At 55.3% G+C, this 17725-nt stretch overlaps 1 protein-coding gene across 1 annotated transcript in view; it reads right to left on the bottom strand.

Annotated features, from left to right (window-relative positions):
- PLEKHA6 (pleckstrin homology domain containing A6) overlaps positions 1–17725 on the bottom strand; it is a 47277-nt gene that overhangs the window by 25085 nt on the left and 4467 nt on the right. Inside the window, exons 4-10 of the mRNA XM_035010248.1 lie at positions 14084–14188; positions 13330–13402; positions 10401–10501; positions 6793–6995; positions 4397–4882; positions 2634–3156; positions 2050–2136 (exon numbers count right to left, since the gene is read on the bottom strand). Of these exons, the coding sequence (XP_034866139.1) occupies positions 2050–2136; positions 2634–3156; positions 4397–4882; positions 6793–6995; positions 10401–10501; positions 13330–13402; positions 14084–14188 (1578 nt within the window). The remainder of the gene's footprint in view (positions 1–2049; positions 2137–2633; positions 3157–4396; positions 4883–6792; positions 6996–10400; positions 10502–13329; positions 13403–14083; positions 14189–17725) is intronic.

Genomic DNA, 17725 nt, shown 5'->3' with positions numbered 1-17725 from the left:
ACAGCATGAGGCACAGAGAAAGCACCCAGTTATGGTGGTGGCCGCTATTCCTACTACTATTACTACGACTCCTACTATAATGACTTCATCACCTCGGGCCGCTCCACCGGGCCACACTGGAGATGCCCAGGTCCCCTGTGATTTGTAGCGCAGATCTGGACTTAGGTAAGAGTATGCGCTCATATCAAGGCCCAGCATCCTGACCCTCAAGTGTGTCTCAACACCCTTCAGGTTCAAAAGGCAAGGTAGCCAATGATTAGAGCCTGGAGCCGGGTCTCTGCAGCTAATCACTTCCATTTACGGGAACACTCATGGCCTCTTCCAGATGAAACGAGGTTGCTAACATTCTGTCTGCCATGCGGAATTCATGAGGAGAACACGAGCCCCGTGTGCAAAAGAACTTGGCAGAGGAACTAACAAATATATGGAACTAATATAACTTTAAAAAACCATCCTAGGGCAAGTCTGTAGTCCTCAGTTTATGAACTGTGGAGTTTAACAACAACCTGTGAACTAGGATAGATAGTTTCCCAGATTCAGGCCGCAGAGTCCCTTGCATTTTTAGGCTGAGCCTGGCTGCTCACCCCCTCCCCCTTCCACCGCCCCTGCCGCGCTCTCCAGCAGAAATGCAAATTCCCGCCTGCCCACCACTGCCCCCCCAGTTCCATCTGGCCTGAACAAATAGGAGGTGGCATTAATTATTCATGTGGGCATTTCTTATTCTCCTGTCCCCAGGAAACTCCCAGCTGCCCTAAAGGGCTTTGAGGAGAAGGGGTGTGAATGCGCAAACCAAAATATAAGCCACTTTGTTGTGTCCTGGTGGTGCCAACAAAGGTTGTCAAATGGATGGGCGAGGAGGTGGGGAGGAGCAGGGAGACAGACTGGGGGGGGGGGGGGGGGGGGGGGGGGGGGGGAGGGCGAGGGGGCACCAGCTCTGCCTACCTGCTGATCCAAATACTCTAGGTTTCTTTGCAACTGAAGGTCTAAAAGTTCATCCTACCCGGAGCCCAACGGCAACACAAACAGGAACAAGACAACAGAAAACAATAAAAAGGAAGCAAAGCAGTTAAGAGTTAGCTGGGGGGCAAGGTCAAAGAGAGCCCTCTGTCGGCCCTTGAAGAGTTCTAGGGAAGGGCAGGGATGAGACTGAGGGCAGGCACCAAGTTGTCTACCGGATACCGGATACCGAGCGAGAGGAGGGACTCACTGGGGCCCCAACTCCAGGGCTCCTGGTCCGCCTGGCCCTCCCCTGGGAGAGGGAAGAACCCTGAAACAATCTAGTCGGCCCTCCCTAGCAGCTCCTGAGTTTTCGGGAAGAATCCATTGTTCCTAGATGGGTGCTGAGCTGTGTATCAGGGCTAGAGCTTGGACAGAGAAGGATCAAGGGGAAGGAGGGGAGGGGCACCCTCCATGCCTGTAGAGGCTCCTCCACCCTGGCCTCCCAGGGCTATGCAGGGAAGGTGTCAGCAACAGGCTTTTGGGGACAAGGACTCGGCCTGTTGGTTCCAGTGTACCCGCCCCCATCCCAGGTGGAGCATCTGCATCCAGTTCTGGGCAGGAGGGAGACAAAAATTCTCTGGAGAACAAATTCCCAGAAGAGACAAGTAGAAAGCAGGGAGAAAAGAAGGAAAAGGCGTAATATGGAAATTATTTTCTTCCTTAATCTCACTACTTGTCTCTTTCCCCAAAAGTAGCACTCCAGGCAAGGACAGACTTGGAGAAAATGCCTGTTATCGGACACTCATTGGGCCCTGGATGGGGGCCCCTCTGCATGCTGGGCAGGAGGTTGTTGCGGGGTCGAGAGAATCAGGACATCACACGCCTCCAGATCTTGTCCCTGCTCCTCTACCTTGTGTCCCAGAGATGGGGTAACTGGCGTCACACTCTGCACTGGGATCAGAGTCGTGGCCGGGAGGGAGGAGTATCCAGAGGCTGCTAAAAACCAGGAGGGCCAGGCACCAGGCACAGAGCATCCCTGTGGCTGCCCTAGTTTGGCCCCGCCCTGGAAGGAGAGGTTCTGTGGGGAGTGGATGGGAGGAGAGGACGTACCATCTTATCGTGGACCGTGGGGGATGGTGGGTAGTTGTAGGGGAACAGTCCTGCAGGGACTGGCCGCCTGTCTCCCAGGTAATCATACTGGAAGAGAAAGGGAATTGGAGAGGTGAGGGGTTCTGGCTGGGACACAGACTTCCCCACCAACTGAAGCTCAAGGTTAGGGATGTTTGTGTCCTGTCCCAGAGCAGATGCCAAATGAAAATGGACAGCATTTATTCACTGCAGTATCCTTGCATTGACCTGTCTTGTCCTCAAGATGTGAAAAGACAGAACCCTCTCTGCCCTCAAACACAGGATTAGGGTTCCTGGCATGACCTGGGGATGGGCACCAACAGCAATGTTCCTCCTCAGGGGTCAAAGCAAATGCCCCAAAGCAGCTCTCCCACGGACAGACCCGCAGGGCCAGAAGCTCCCCCGGGCATCATCGTGGCTCCTGCCAACACACAGTGTGTGTCCCTGGGGGACACAGTGACCCCGAGTCCCAGATGCCCCCCCCCTCCACCTCTCCTCTGCAGATGGTGGTAGGCTTCTTGGGGGGTCTCAGGGCATGAGGAAGGAAGGGCAGGCTGGTGGCTCACCTTGGGGGAGCTGATGGACCGCCTCACCACATAGGCAGCAGGGTCAGCATAGATGTCCTCGCTGCGAGGTGGCAGGCGCTCAAAGCGGGCACTGGGTGAGCGGACGGGGGAGTAAATGCGGGCACGGCTGTAGGAGCCCTGGCTGGGCGAGCGCGGCACAGAGTGGGAGCGGGGCTGCAAGGACAGGCGGCGCAGGGAGCTGGAGGTGGCATCCAGCTCATCGTAATAGACTGGCTGCCGGGAGGGGGAGGGGCCGGGGAGCCAGACGGTGCCATCCTGCCGCCCGTAGCCCGGGGGCTCCTTCCACTCCCGCAGCTGGAAGGCAGGGCCGCCTCCATTGCGGAACGAGTGGCGCTTGTCCTCCAGCGCCCAGGGTGGGCTGATCCGATCGTAGGCTGGCATCGAGCAGATGCTGTCCGGCCGCACCCCTGGTGGGTAGTAGTGGTAATCATCGGGGTACTGGGAGGAGTAGGGGCTGTAATACTCAGGGACCCTGCGGGACACGGGGTAGAACCTAGAGGGACTGGGAGAGAGAGAGGACATTGTAAGGAAGCCAGACAAAATGAGCGCAACCCCACCCACCCCACCGCTGTGCCCCAGCCCCACCTCCAGGTCCTCCAGCCTAGAGCAGGGTGAGCCCAGGTGAACGGTGCCCCAGGCCGACTGTGGGAGCCCACGGAGGCAGCCACTGCCTGGGCGCTGAGCCTTGCTTCCGGGGGTGCAGGGAAAGCTCCCCCATAGCTTCCTCCCTCAACCAGCCACCCGAGGCTGGAAATTTCACATTCAGAGCTTCCATCTTTGTCTTTTTAAAATGAAGTAGCCCTGGGGAGAAACTTTAAGCCTTATTAGCTATTTCTATCCCACCATGAACCCATGTATCAGATCCTTTCCAGAGAGGTGAACGGCAGAAAGAGCAGAAAGAACGTGAGCGTACTGGGCACTGGGGAGGGTGACAGAAGAGGGACAAAAGAGCAGTTTCCCATCCATCAAGGACGGGACCAGTAGGTTCCTGGGACTCATCCCAAGTGAGGCGCTCGCCCTGGGGCAGGCCAGACGTCCCAGGCACCAGGGCAGCAGTGGTGAGCATGTGAGCAGCCTTCCTGTGGCAGGAACCTGCGCTCCGGGGAGCTGCCCACCCCCGCAGGGAAGGGGCCGTAGCCCCACTTGCTCTGATGCATGCTCCGGGCCCAAAAAATGTCTTCCGGTGTTTGAAAGTCAATCACTGGACAAAGGAATAAATTGGTCTAGTTATGGCAACATTCTGTTTCTTTTCCTTTTCTTAAGCTGCATATAAAGACTTGCAAACAATTAGAGCCGTTCAAAACTGGGGTGAGTTGGCTTGGTGGCCAGTGAGGCTCGTGGTGGCAGAGACACCGGATGGCACCGAGGGTGCTGTAAGAGGGCCAGATGCACGGATGGCTCTCTGACTGGCACAACTCGAAGGCCCCTCCCTCCGAGTGCCTGCACGCCTCCCGGGCACCCCGCATCCTCGCCGAGAGGCGCTGGGTGCTCTGGTCTTGTCTCTGAAGAAAGTAGACGGGGCAGGAGCCAGGCAGGGGTCACACTCCACAGCTGGAGCCGCGGGGCAGTACAGGATTTGGACAAGCTGGGAACCCTGGGCTGGAGGGTCTTCCTGGTGTCCCAACTCAGCCTGGCTTCCAGAAGATTTCCGGCAGGGGATGCTACACATGTTACGTGCCCCCCTCCCCAGGCCCAGCCCTAACACCACCCCAGCTCCACGCCGGCGCCCCACCAGGACTCACCTGCGAAGGTCGTCGGGTGGGGGCACCCCTCGGCGCAGGTTCACCCACTGCTGAAGCTGGTTCATGGAGCTCTTGCGCTGGGCAATTTTGTCGGGGTCGGCACGCGGGGGGAAGCTCCGCTGGTGTCCCCCACTCTCTGAGTCCTGAGGTGGGAAAGCTGTGCTCCCTGGTCGGCTCGGGGAGCTATACTGCCAGCCGTTGGGCTGGGCGGGCCGATCCCCTCCCCCTGGGACCCTCGGGCCCTCGGGGTATGGGCTGCCAGGCTCTGAGGCTGGTTCCGGTCCGGCTTGGATGCCATTGGCTTTCACCAGAGGCTCGCTCTTGACTTCGGGCCTCTCGGGTTTCCTCTCGGCCTTCTCGCAGCCCCGGCCGTCACCCTCCCCTCGAGTCTTGGCCTCGGGCTCAGGCTTGGGGAGGCTGTTGTGGGATGGCTGGTGGTGGTGTTTACTAGGTGGGATGTTCTCGGAGTCTGGCTTCTCGTGGCTGCTGGACACCAAGGGAGATGTTGTAAGTGACCCCTGCCCAGCTCTAGACTGGGAAGGAAAAAGGAGTGGAGAACGGTGGGCAGGAAGGTAGCAATGGAAATGGGAGTCAGTGAATTGCAATTTTGTTTCCTAAATTCCCCCCCCCTTTTTTTAAGATTTTATTTATTTGACAGAGAGAGACACAGCGACAGAGGGAACACAAGCGGGGGGAGCGGGAGAGGGAGAAGCAAGCTCCCCACCAAGCAGGGTGCCCGATGCAGGGCTCGATCCCAGGACCCCAGGATCATGACCTGAGCTGAAGGCCGACGCTCAACGACTGAGCTACCCAGGCCCCCCCCCCTTTTTTCAAGATTTTATTTATGTATTTGACAGAGAGACACAGTGAGAGAGGGAACACAAGCAGAGGGAGTGGGAGAGGGAGAAGCAGGCTTCCTGCTGAGCAGGGAGCCCGATGTAGGGCTCGATCCCAGAAGCCTGGGATCATGACCCAAGCTGAAGGCAGACACTTAACTGAGCCACCCAGGCGCCCCAATCCCCCCATTTTGCTTTCTTGCTCCAGCCTGGACAATCACTATAAAACATAGTCCAATCTTGCCTATGCACAGTTTGCTCGTTTTACCCTCCAGGTCATCTCCATGGGTCACTCTCTGCTCCCTTCTGCTGACCTGCATTGAATCCAGCCACTGACCTCCCCCAGACTTGGTCTCCCCAGCAGTCTGTCTCCACTCCAGCCCCGAAAGCTCCATACACGCCCTACCAAATCTCCATAATGGTGACTGTCCTTGATGTTTCGGCTACAGAAGCTTGTTACAGGTCAGTCCTGTGTCCTGTATAAGTTCCTTAACTTCAGCGAGCCTTGGGCTCCTTGTTGGCAGGATGGGTGTACCAGTCTCTCCCCTCGCAGGACCGTGAGCTTAAACGTGGCAGGCGCCAGGCACCAAAGCTGTTGCCTCAAACATCCTCGGCACAGAAACATGCTAGTTCCCGTCTCCAGAACAAGCTTCTTCCAGGACTGACTCTGTCAGAATGTAAGCTCCACGAGGCAGAAGCGTGTAGACTTGTCTTCCCTTGTTTCCCTAGCATCCGATCTGGTGCCTGACACATATCTACTTACAGTAAATATTTACGAACTGAATGAGTGAACTTCTGGAAGTACGCCCCTCCGCTGATGTGAAGATGGAGTGACTATGTTTTCCCTGTGGCTTCCCAAACCCAACATATTCAAGCATCCTTGTTGCGACATTCCCTGTGTTAAACACTTCTAAGACACTAAAATAGACTTGGAGTCTATCTATACTGTAAAACCTCCTCCTTTTGGATCCCTGTTAACATCTACCTCAGGACTCCACATACTGAGTAAAGACAGGCCCCGAGGCTGCAGGGGGCAGCGGGTGGGGACGGGGATCGGGCCAACATGGGCTGAGTGCTCCCTGCACATCCAGATTTCACAGCCACCCTGTGAGGGAGGATTCTAACTGCTGTCTTCGAGGAGAGGAAATTCAGGTTGAGAGAGGTTAAGTAACTCACACTGATGTCACAGTGTGGGCAAGGGGCTAAGTGGGGATTCGAACCCGAGTCCACCCTCCTCCAGAAGTCATGGGTTTAATGTGCACAGCCAAGAATAAACGAGTGAATGACCCTGGTCTTTGGCTCCTGGCCAGGCCCCGAGGGAACCTGACTTCTCTCTTGGCCTCTACCAGCCCAGAGAGAAGAGGTAGACTCAATCAGGGGAAGAGAGACCCCAGGCCTCGAAATCACTTAGCCAGGCACCCTGCTGGGAGGCAAGGAGTGGTTCACATGTCCTCAGAGGTTCGAGCCAGCACTGGGCTCAGGAGGTCATAGAGTGGGGTGCTTCCTCACTCCTCTTTCTTTGGCACTCACCACGCCCATGCCCAGTGCCCTGGAACTCACCTGTGACGCACAGCTTGGGGCACTGACTTCTGGGCTGGGGGGATCTGTACTCGGGCAGCCTCCCCCATGGCCTGGATCCAGGCCTCCTGCTCCTCGGGGCTCTCGGCACTGAAGAAGTATGTGCGGACCCCGGCGTGCTCGGCCTGTGGGGAGAGGCAGTTCGTGGAACTGGCCCCGGCCTCATCCACCCAGCACGTAGTCACCTGTAGGGAGAAGACAGCCACATCCACAGAACAGGTGGTCAGGCAGGCCATTTCCTTGGTCTGTAGCTCTTCCCCCCACCCCCTGCAGCTCAGGAGCAAGGTGAGGAGGATAGCCCCCCGCTATGCCAAGTGTTCTAGCTGGGGCATATGGGCTAGCTCTCTGCATACCACCCAGCGGCCCAGGAGCCAGGGAAGCTTACCTGCCCCACCTAAGGTGATTATAAACAGGAAGGACAATTACCACGCCCACTCTCCCATCGAATTCCAACTTTGATTTGAAGGGCAATTATTATCTGATGTCTGGGAGAGATGTCTCCCCACCCCGCCCCCAGGCCCATGCCAGTCCTGGCCCCAGCTTGGCCTCTGAGGAGCTGGTACAGAGAGACAGCCAGGCCTCCACCTCCCTGCGCATGCAAGGGGCATGCACTGCCAGTTAGAGCACGCTACCTAGTTGGCGGCCGCGAGCAGGCGCGGCAGGCGGGAACCCAGAAGGGAGCTCCTGTCCAGAGGAGGGGTCCTCACGCAGTCAGAAGGAGGAGAAGCAGAGAACAGGTCAACCAGACACCAGAGGGAGAGACAGAAGATGACGTGGCAGGAATATTGAGGAGCAGAGGGAATTGAGAGGCTATTTAGATTATCTCCTTCTACTCGCTATTGCAGCCATGGGGACGACAGCACATAGTGATGCCCAGGATGGCCCGCCAAGGGTGGGGAGTGCAGAGCTTGCCCCAAGGCAACTGGGGCTGTTGGCGGAGAGGATTCAGGGCATCCCAGTGCTGATTCTAGCTCTGTTCCCAACAAGCTCTGCAGCTGCATATGACTTGGGTTTTTGTTCTGGCCTGAAGGGATGCATCTGTCTAATGGGGAGGGATCTTCCTGGTGAAGGTCAAAGTTCTTAGGACACAAGGGAAAAATGCTCCAGAGCTGAATTCTTTCTGGGACCTCAGCATACTCCCCAGGTGAGACCTTCAATCTCGCAGAAAAAGCAGGTAGCCTGGTTTACCCCACTCAACCTAAGAAATCCAAGTGATTAATAGTCTCAGATGTGAACCTCTCTTTGGTCCCTTGAGTGTGAAATCATGGGTGTCTCAGGCTTGGAAGGAGAGAAGACCAAGCCCCAGGGCTCTCGGAAGGAGCAGTGTCAAGTCCACACCCTCCAAATGCTTCCCTGGCTGGACCTTCACCCTCTGTACCACCGTTGCCCGGCACACGATTCCTCTCTGACGGGAGTCATTACCCAGTGACCTGTCCTACTTCCTCTGGATGCTGCCCATTCCCACCCTCCAGCAGGGGGCCCAGCTTGTGGGCAGAGGCAGGGAGGTGCTTCCAGCCAGCAAAGCTGTAAGGAGCCACCTGGATACGGAGAGCAGGGGACCTGGCGAGCTCTCCAGTGTGGAGGACACAGGGTTGTTGTAGAGAAGAGGGAGACAGGCGGGACTGGTGGGTGTGACGTGGCGCTGGTAGGAGTGGGCAGCAAGTGAAATAATTTGCTAGTGAGCACCTGTGCATGCAGAGCTCTGCTCTGGGCACCAATCACAGCGAAACAGACATGCTCTCTGCACTTGAAGAGCCCACGGTCAAGCTAGAGGACAAAACATGCCCACAGGGAGACAAGGGGAGAGCAAAGGCACAGGAGCATACTGCTTGCAACAGAGGAAGGGGGAGGGGCTGGGGATAAACAGGGCGGTTGACGGGCAGCCGGAGGGGACACCGGGCTGGCACCATGGAGGTGGGCCACAGACCGAGGGAGGTACCCCAGTGCGGTGAAGTCCACTGAGCCCCCATGCGGCTGGGTTAGGAAGAGGTTAAGGCACTCAGCAGCAGGCTGGGCAGGACTAGTGCCCAGCTCATTATTAGCCATCCAAGAGTTTCACTTGGTGGCCGTAACAGGACAAGCCTCCCATCTGTCTCTGCTCCCCTCCCTTCCCTGGGGAAGGGTCACTGAATAGCCACAATCGGAACCCTTTGTGGGCCACTGAGCACAGCCCTCAGCGTTGGGTTTTAAAGAGGCAGTGCGCTCCTTGGGAAGGAGGAGAGGGGCAGCGGGGCGCAGAGAGCTGGGGCTGACGGCGGGTGTGTGTGTGTGTGTGTGTCTGCGTGTGTGTCTGTGTCTGTGTCTTTGTGTGTGTGTGTCAGTCACTCGGGATGCTCCCCGAATGCCTGCTGCTGGCCCAGCTCCGAGCTGGAGTGTGGATGTGTCTGTGCACAGGTCTAGAGGGTGAGACAGGCTGTGTGGCGGTGTGGGCGAGAATGTGTACGGTAGGACTCTCTGTTGTTGGTTAAACAGCCTGTTTCTACTTCCCCAGCTAGAACCCGGCTCCCTAGAGCTAGAGTTTTATTAATTGTTCATTCTGTTCACACCTCTGGCAGACAGGACCCTAGGAGGCTAGGAACTAATTATGTGCCAAAGAAGCCCCTCCTTGTTCCCCAGAGCAGCACCTGTGTATCCTGCCCCCCCCCCACCCCCACTCTTTTCCACGGTCAGGTGACCAGAGTCTGAAGGACAGGAAGAGGCAGAGTCTCTGAGGTCCCACAGGCTCAGATACTGATCTGGCGTTACCTGCAGTTCCTATCATCATCCAACACCATAGCTTTTGATTTTCAGGGACCTGGACGGCCATTCTCAACTAGGGGAAGGGAGGGCTACATTGTGCTGAGAAAATGCACAGCCGGTATATCATTTTCTATTTGGAAATAAAAAGAAGCCTCTGGTCTTGGCATTATAAAATACAAAAAGGGCATGGGATTTTATTGTTTTTAATGGGTCATGAATTTTTAAACGTAGAAAAACACCAGCTTGCAATGAGCCAGTTGCAAGTACATCTTTGATGGGTGGATTCCCCGGGGGGTTCCAAGGGGGGGGGGGGACACTGAGCAGGCGTGTGAGGCCCATCTTCCCGTGCTCCTGTTCTCCCAAACTATGGTCTGCGTGAAGTCCGTCTTTCTCGACTGTAATCAAACTCAACTCCTAATTTTCTCTAGAGATTGAAATTTGAGTAGGTTTGACTGGGGGTCTAGTTCCCTGGGCCCAATGTAGGGAGGACTGCTTTCTAGAAGGGTTGTCAGAACCCCATCAGCCCACAGCCCCTGCCTCTGCTGCCAGGCCACTGGGCGGAGAGCTCATGGGTTCAGGACGTACTTCTCCCCCCAGGAAAAACTGGGGTACCACTGAGGCCCATCTCTCCCAGCCCAACCTGAGGAGAACCACCCGGCTGACTCCCAAGATAAGAGGAGGTGGTCTTGATAGAGCCGGGACTGACTCCAGTAGCCACTGCCTTCTCCCTCCCTCCACCACCACTGGGCACTCCTTGGGGAGGTGGCTCAGGACCCTTCTCCACTCCTTCATGCTCTAGAAGAGCAGGCCTCCCTTCCACACCTGACCTGGGAGAGGAAGGGCCAACTGACCTTAAAGGTGTGTTTTCGGCTGATGTTGTCCGACGGCTGCACTGCGGCCACCCGGAAGCTCAGGAGGGGGATGCTGCCCAGGATGCTCTCCTCCTTCTCATCTGTTGGGTAGAGGCACAGGTGAGATGCGCATGCCTGCTGAGTGCGTGTGCACAGAGAGGGGTGGAGTCTATCAGCCCTACAGTGATGAACAGCAATATGCCCATGTGGCTCATCTACCACTGGTCAGGCCCCGAGGGCCACCACCCTCCAGCACACAGGCTGTGCTCTGCACAACACGGAGAGGCACACTCCCTGCAGACACTGTTCTAGATGCTGGGACTGTAGAGGCAGATGGGAGAGAAGTGCCACCCACCCTCAGGGAGCTTACCTTCTGGGATGCAGGTAGACAAATAAGGAACAGCTAATGTGATGGAGGGTTTGCTATTCATCAGGTACTGTTCTAAGTTAAATGACTTAATGGATTTAACCCTACCCACGATCCAATGAATAGGTACTGCGATTACCCCATTTTATGGGTAAGGAGGTGGAGACACAGAGAGGTTAAGTAATTTGTCCAACGCTACTGAAGTAGAGAGTGGTGGATTGGTCTTTGGACCCAAGAAGTCTGACTCCCAAGCAAGCATTTTTTTTTTAAACTCCACCCCCACCGTGGGGCTCAAACTCACAACCCCAAGATCAAGAGTCTCATGCTAAGCCAGGCAGGCGCCCCTCCCAAGCAAGCATTCTTTTTTTTTTTTTTTTAAAGATTTTATTTATTTATTTAAGAGAGAGAATGAGAGAGAGAGAGCACATGAGAGGGGGGAGGGTCAGAGGGAGAAGAAGACTCCCTGCCGAGCAGGGAGCCCGATGCGGGACTCGATCCAGGGACTCGATCCAGGGACTCCAGGATCATGACCTGAGCCGAAGGCAGTCGCTTAACCAACTGAGCCACCCAGGCGCCCCCAAGCAAGCATTCTTAACCACTCTCCTATCTATAGAGCCTCCCCAAGCAAGACAATTCCAGCGGGGATACATGTAATGGGATAATAATGGGATTGGGCATGGCAGAGCAGTCCCATCTTCGGCTCTGGCTCTTCTGGGTAACTGTTTCTAAGGTTCTCCCAGGCACCCAGCAGCTTGCTCTGTCCTCTCCTGACAGGTGTCGGTCTTCCCCTTTATGGCCCCGTGTCTCCACAGGCAGACACGCATCTGCAAAACCCCTTGGCCCTCTGGTCCCTGCATCAGGCTAACAACCAGGCTTCTAAGTAATCCATCCTGGATCTCCAAAGGAGCCTGATGGATGAGCTAGTCGGTCCCCCAGCTGTCGGCAGGAGCCTCAAAAGGTGGGGGTGTTCTGTGGAACAGGTAGGGGGCAACTCCCCACTTCCCTGGGATAGCTCTTTGTTCCCGAGGCTAGAAACCCTGGAAAACCCTCCATTAGGTGTCAGAAGGAGTCTCGGGGATTATAGAGTCATGAGCTCCCCTTCTTTGCTTCGTCATCACTCACACAAGATACTTGGCTTAAGGTCCAGCTTCCTCTGCAGAGTCAGCATGGCACCCAGAGGAAGGGTGAAGCCAAAGGATCAGGAGGAGCCCGGGGCTGGGGACCCAGGGCTTCTTCAGGAAAGCGGAGGTTGCCAACCTCTAGAGGCAATGGCCTTCTGCCTGGCAGTGTCCGGGCCAGTGTTTACAGGGGCACTTGAGAGCATCTCTCAGTGGATGGTGGCCCTCATCACAGTGCCCTCTGAGTTCACAACTTTTCAGTTTCTCCCCTCCGGCCAGTCCCACAGTCTCTCCTCTGCGGAGATCCTGGCTTTCCTTCAGCTTCGTTCAGACTCTGGCTCCAGCCAGCCCTGGGTCCCAGAGGCCCAGCACCAGGGGCCACGCCCCGGGCAGATTCTTCTCCCCCAGTCTTGGGGTTTTTTCTGTGGCTGGACCCTGTCCCTGCAGCCCCTTCCTGATTTCTCTTTTTGGGGCCCAGGTGGCAGCGACTCAGGGCACAGGGACAGCAGTACTCTGGAGGGGTCACTGGGTATAACCTTTGTTTGTGGAAGTTAATGATTCACTGAACTGTTCCCAGGAGGCCCAGGGAAGTCAGGGCCCTGCCATTCCCAGGGCCTGGAGGAAAGGAATCAGCCTCTCCTGCCGCAGAACCATTTTACCCTTCTCTTCCTGTGGCCCCACAGCAGCGTGACAGGGGCCCTGTCCTCAAGCCTCACTAGCTCCCTCAGGACCTGCCTGACACAACACGGCTGTACATTTATTTTAAAAATAACTTCCCAGAGGCTGCCTCACCAAAGTTATTAGGTCTCTCTCTCTCTCTCTCTCTTTTTGTTGAGTGGCTTGGGAGTGAGTGTTGGGGTGCGCACAGATGGTGGAAGCTGGGGATATTCACTTACTCGACACTGATTGAGCACCTACTCTGTGCCACGCGCCGTTTTAGGCGCTGGGACTACCGCCGTGAACGAAACCGAGATTTCTGCCTTCGTAGAATCGGCTCGGACACTCCAGGGGGAGGCAGATCAACACACAAGCTCCGACTGGAAGGGCAGCTGCTAGTAGTGACTAGGGGCCTTCCTCCTCTTCCTCCTCTTCCTCCTCTTCCTCCTCCTCCTGGCCCATCCCCCACCCCAGGACTTCACTTTGCCCACCGTGTCCCCCAGCAGCACCCAGAACTCTGCCTGAAACCTGGAGGGCGCACCGTAAACACTGTTGAATGTGAAGTGAGTGACCACGTGAGCAAGCGGGCTCTGTCTTTATCCCACTGTCACACCCCACGGGTGCCCGAGGCTATGGGGCAGATTTGCACCCCCACCCCCACCCCCACCAATGTCCACCAACCAACGTCCACCCGAAGCAGAGCCTGGTGGTATGGCAGAATGAGAAAGAGCGGTGGGCCCTGCCTTCCTGCGGCCTCGGCCAGCCCCAGGAGAAGAGGCAAGCTCACCTTTGTAGTAGAAGAGACAGCGATCCACCAGGACGAACCAGCGCTTGTTCCATTGCTTAACCCCGGAGCTGGCCTGCGGGACACGTGGGCACAGAGGGGAGGGACTGTGAGCTGGGCATGGGAGGGAGGATGCAGGGGAAGGAGCGTGGCACTAATTTCAAGGCCATCCTGCCTCTGGTCGCAGCTCTGCAGCCAGTAAGTCGCAGCCAAGCCCCTGGGGACCTCAGAGGCAGGAAAGTGACATTAGATTATTGTCTGTCACCTTCCAGTTCTGTCATCCCAGGCCTCAGTGTCTCTCCCAGGGAAGATAAAAGGGGTGAGAGGTGAGCCAGGATGAGTGGGCAGAGGGTGGGCAGGGAGGGTGGTGAGGTCAAACTGGGAAGACTTAGTGGACCCCGGGACTAAGGACACCCCCCTTCCTTCACAGCAAGAGGGACCTCCTGAGAACGAGCCAGTGGGTTGCTCTGATGGGGTTAGCGACCCAGCATCTTTCTGTCATTCCATCTGCCCATTAGGAGACCTGACTGGGTTCCCAAATGTGACACTATTTTTTCTGTGTGACTTTGGGAAGATATTCAACTTCTCTGAGTCTTCATAAAATTAGGAGATTCATTCACAGAGATATAACATACCAAAAATAGGTCACGGGAGGACATACCAAAACATGCAGGGACTATTACTGTAACTACAGAGGAAGCAGAGCAATGAGGAGAAAGTGGAGGTCCTGGTGGGCGGACTGCAGGGGAGGCCTCACCTGTTTGAAGAGCCAGCCCGCCTTGGTGACAGGTGCATTGAGATTACGCTTCATGGAGTGTGAGCGCTTCCCAAAGGCGATGGCCTTGCGGGATGTTCGGGTTGCCTGGGGAGGCAGACACAGAAACCCTCCTGACTTTCTTCCTCTCCTCCCCTCCGCTCTTTCTGCCGTGGGAGCGACCCTTGCTGGGAGCTGTAGCTCTCTCCGTGCTTGGGGTGTCCTCACCCTAAGAGGACCAGGTGTGACTCCTGGATCTGCTCCTAACTCAAGGGCGCAGCTTTCCAATTCTTGGACTCTTTTTCTTATCTCTAAAATGGGGCTCAAAATAATAGTCTGACCTGTCTCACAGCGGTGTGGATTTTGTTGTTGTTGTTTTAAGGAGAAAATAAGAATTCTCATTTCACTCCTGGGCTATCTTTCTTCAACTGTCCTGACTCCCCTCCTCTTTCATAATGCTTTCTGGAACCCACTCAAATGCCAGTAAATTCCCTACATCATCATCCTCTTGGAGTCCTGCTCACTCTCGAATGTCCAACATAGCACAGAGCAGAGAGGACATGCAAGGGTTCTCCTGGCTCCTTATTGCTACGTGGACACTGCCATCCTCCCACATTCTGGCAATAATCTCTCTGGAAGCACCCCTGGTCTTCCACTGTTCAGCCCTTCTCATCACTGTCAGCTTCTAGATCATTCCTTCAGAGTCTTAGAATTGCGGTATCAATCATCCTCTTTATTCTAAGTCTGGCCATCCCTGTGGCACTGTACTTGATGAGGACCGATCCAGTGCCCTAACCTTATAGTACCGTGATAGCCTCAATCCCAAAATCATTCACTGCTACCCCGGCGCTCACTCCCACAGCTGCACCTGCGACCTGGCCGGCCCCACGCCCCTCCACCACTAACATCTTCAATTCTGGTGTTCCCATTTCCTGACGCCGTCCCCTCCTTTGGGCTTTCTCACTCCATTACTCAACACCCCCAGCTTTTCTACTCCACTAGAATCCCCAGCTCCTTAGTCCTTCCCTTTTTTTCTGGACCCGTCAGCCACGTCCTGGTTGTGGTTATTTCCCTACGAAGCCCAGGCTCCACGCTGGGGTAGGTCAGCTGCACTCTCAAACACTCCATCCGTTGTCAGAGCTGGAACCTCTCTAAAACTCAGAATCCCAGAGCAATCAAATTATCTGCACTCATGGCCAGATTATGGTTTATGATTAGAGATCTGCCGGACGAAGAGCACACTGCAGTACGGATGAGGCCACCGCAGAGCCCCTGTCCCCCCCAGTCCCCAACCTCAGCCTGGCCCAGCCCCCTCATGCCACTCCCTGCCCTCCCCCTCCCCCAAGCCCTGCAAGCTCCCCCATACCCTCCCCGCAGTGGACCCAGCTCCGCTCCACAGAGATGATCCAGGTTATCAGACATGCACTTCCTCAATTTCACACCCTTTTACCTAGAAAATCACTGTCCTTACCACTGTCGCCTCTTTCTCTCCAATGTCATCCTCCTTTTCAAGGCTAACACGTTCCACCTACCATTTCCTGAGACTTTTGCTCCATGGATAATCTCTTCTCAAATCTGTCTTCAACCTTTCCTTCTCCGCTAGCTGCTTCTCCTGAGCAAACATGCTCAGTTCTCTCCATCTTAAAGCATCAGTCTGTCTCTGTCTGTCTGTCGGTCTCTCCCCCTCACCAGCTCTTCCTTGCTCTCACGCGGCCACACCCACCGGAACTGCTCCCCCCACCCTACATCCCCTGCCATCCCCTGCCAGCCCTCAGGTAACACCTTCCCCCTTCTCCCTCCCACAGGAATAGGCTCCTGGGAAGAGTCCTGAGGTTGCTCCTCACATTTACTCCTAACCCCCCTCCACCTCTTTCCTGAGGTGGCAATTGCAATGTCATTGAATTAAAGCTGCTCAGTCCTTGGCCATTTTAATACACTGGATAACACTGACCTTTCTGTCCTTCCTGAAACTCTTCTTTTAGAAACTCTTCTTTCCTCCATCTGTGGCCGCTCCTTCTCAAGCTCCACCTTTACTCTCTTGGTGGACCTCAACCAGACTTCAAATTCTTGTTTTTCTGGTTCTTCATTGTCTGTGTAGCTCATCTATAGCCATTGCCTCAGCTACCAGCAGTATGCTGAAAATTCTCTAATCCATATCTAAGAGCTGTCTCCTAGCCTCAGCGCATTTTATAACTGGTTGTCCAACCAGGACTAAATAAGTGCAAAGCCAGACTCATCCTCTTTCTAACCAAGCCTGATGCTCTGTATTTCTCACCTGGCGCATGGTACCCCAATCCACCCGGTTGCCCAGACCTGAACTCTGAACTGCCTCACACAGTTCCCTCCTTCCTCCGCTCCTGATACAACATTTGCGCAGGGCAGATGGGGCCATGTTCCTAATGGGTCTCGGATCTGTTCTTTCCTCTCAGGCCATCATCTCTTCTTGCTGTGCACCCTCTACCACGAAGTAAGGTTACCTTTCTAAAACACAGTGCCATCATGATGCTCTCTTAACATTTCTTACTACCTCTCATCACTTAGAAGGGAATTCAGTTCCTTAGCACGGCACACAAGGACAAGTCTGTAAGGTTTGCCGGGCCCACGCTCCTGCCTTCTGCCCCTCTACCAGACAGGTCCCTCGCCAAACTCCTGGTGGTTCTCTGCCATGCCCCTGCCTATGTTCACCTTGCTCTCCCATAGGAGATGTGGGGAGCCCCATCTCCCTTGTCCCATGACAAGTCCCAACTCATCCTTTATGCCCAGGGTAGGCCCCCCAATTCCACAAAATCCCCCGGACCCCCCGGTGCCGTGAGCTGTCCCTCTTCTCTGTCCATTTGTGTGGTCTAAAGTTTGTTACACTGCAATGGGGCAGTTGGCCTTCCAACTCCTTCTCCAGACTCTGAGCTCTTTGTAGGGAGGAAGTTGAGTCTTGTTGGTCTGTTCATCACCAGAGCCCAGCAAGGTATCTGTCTACAATAAGCACTTAGTACATACTTGCAGAAAGAAGGAAAGAAGAAATTGGGCTTTATTGTAAAGCACACCCCAAACCGGGGAATACAATTATTTTCTAAACTTTACTAGTAAAAATCCACATATAAAGGCTGAGATGAGGCACCTGTGGAAGTCACCCACCACCCGAAGAATAAGCAACTCCCCAAATCCTTCCCTTCCTCCTCAGTCGGTCATCTGCCACAGCTTCACCTCCGCTCTGCAGGCTAGAAGCTGCTCCCACTGCTCACCCCTCCATGCCCTCACCCCCTTAGCTTTCTGCCACGGCTTCCCCCTGCCATTAGCCCCACCTTAGGCTAATCCAACCATCTACCTTCCCTGCTTTACCAGCTAGTCTGGGAGCGGCGCTGGAGGAAAACCACACGCATCTGTGGACTGGAGCCACTCAGAGTCAAGTCTATGACCTCAGATGACCCTTCGACGTTATCACGCAATATTTCACATTCCCCTTGTTGATCTCTGGTCCTGTTCTCCAAACCCTGGGCATATTCTCAAGCCCCAATGCCTCTCTAGCCACCCCACTCCTCTTTGCGGAAAACCCTACCTCCTACTTCCCTGTAGAAGTTGAGGATATCAGATGGGAATGTCTTTAACTTCCTAGACCTGCACCTCCAAGCTTCACATACCGTTTTTTCT

Source organism: Mirounga leonina, unplaced genomic scaffold (assembly GCF_011800145.1).
Source record: "Mirounga leonina isolate KUSES-001 unplaced genomic scaffold, KU_Mleo_1.0 Mir_154, whole genome shotgun sequence".
NCBI lineage: Eukaryota > Metazoa > Chordata > Mammalia > Carnivora > Phocidae > Mirounga > Mirounga leonina.
Note: the sequence above shows the minus strand (reverse complement) of the source record. Positions and strands in the feature narration are given on the sequence as shown.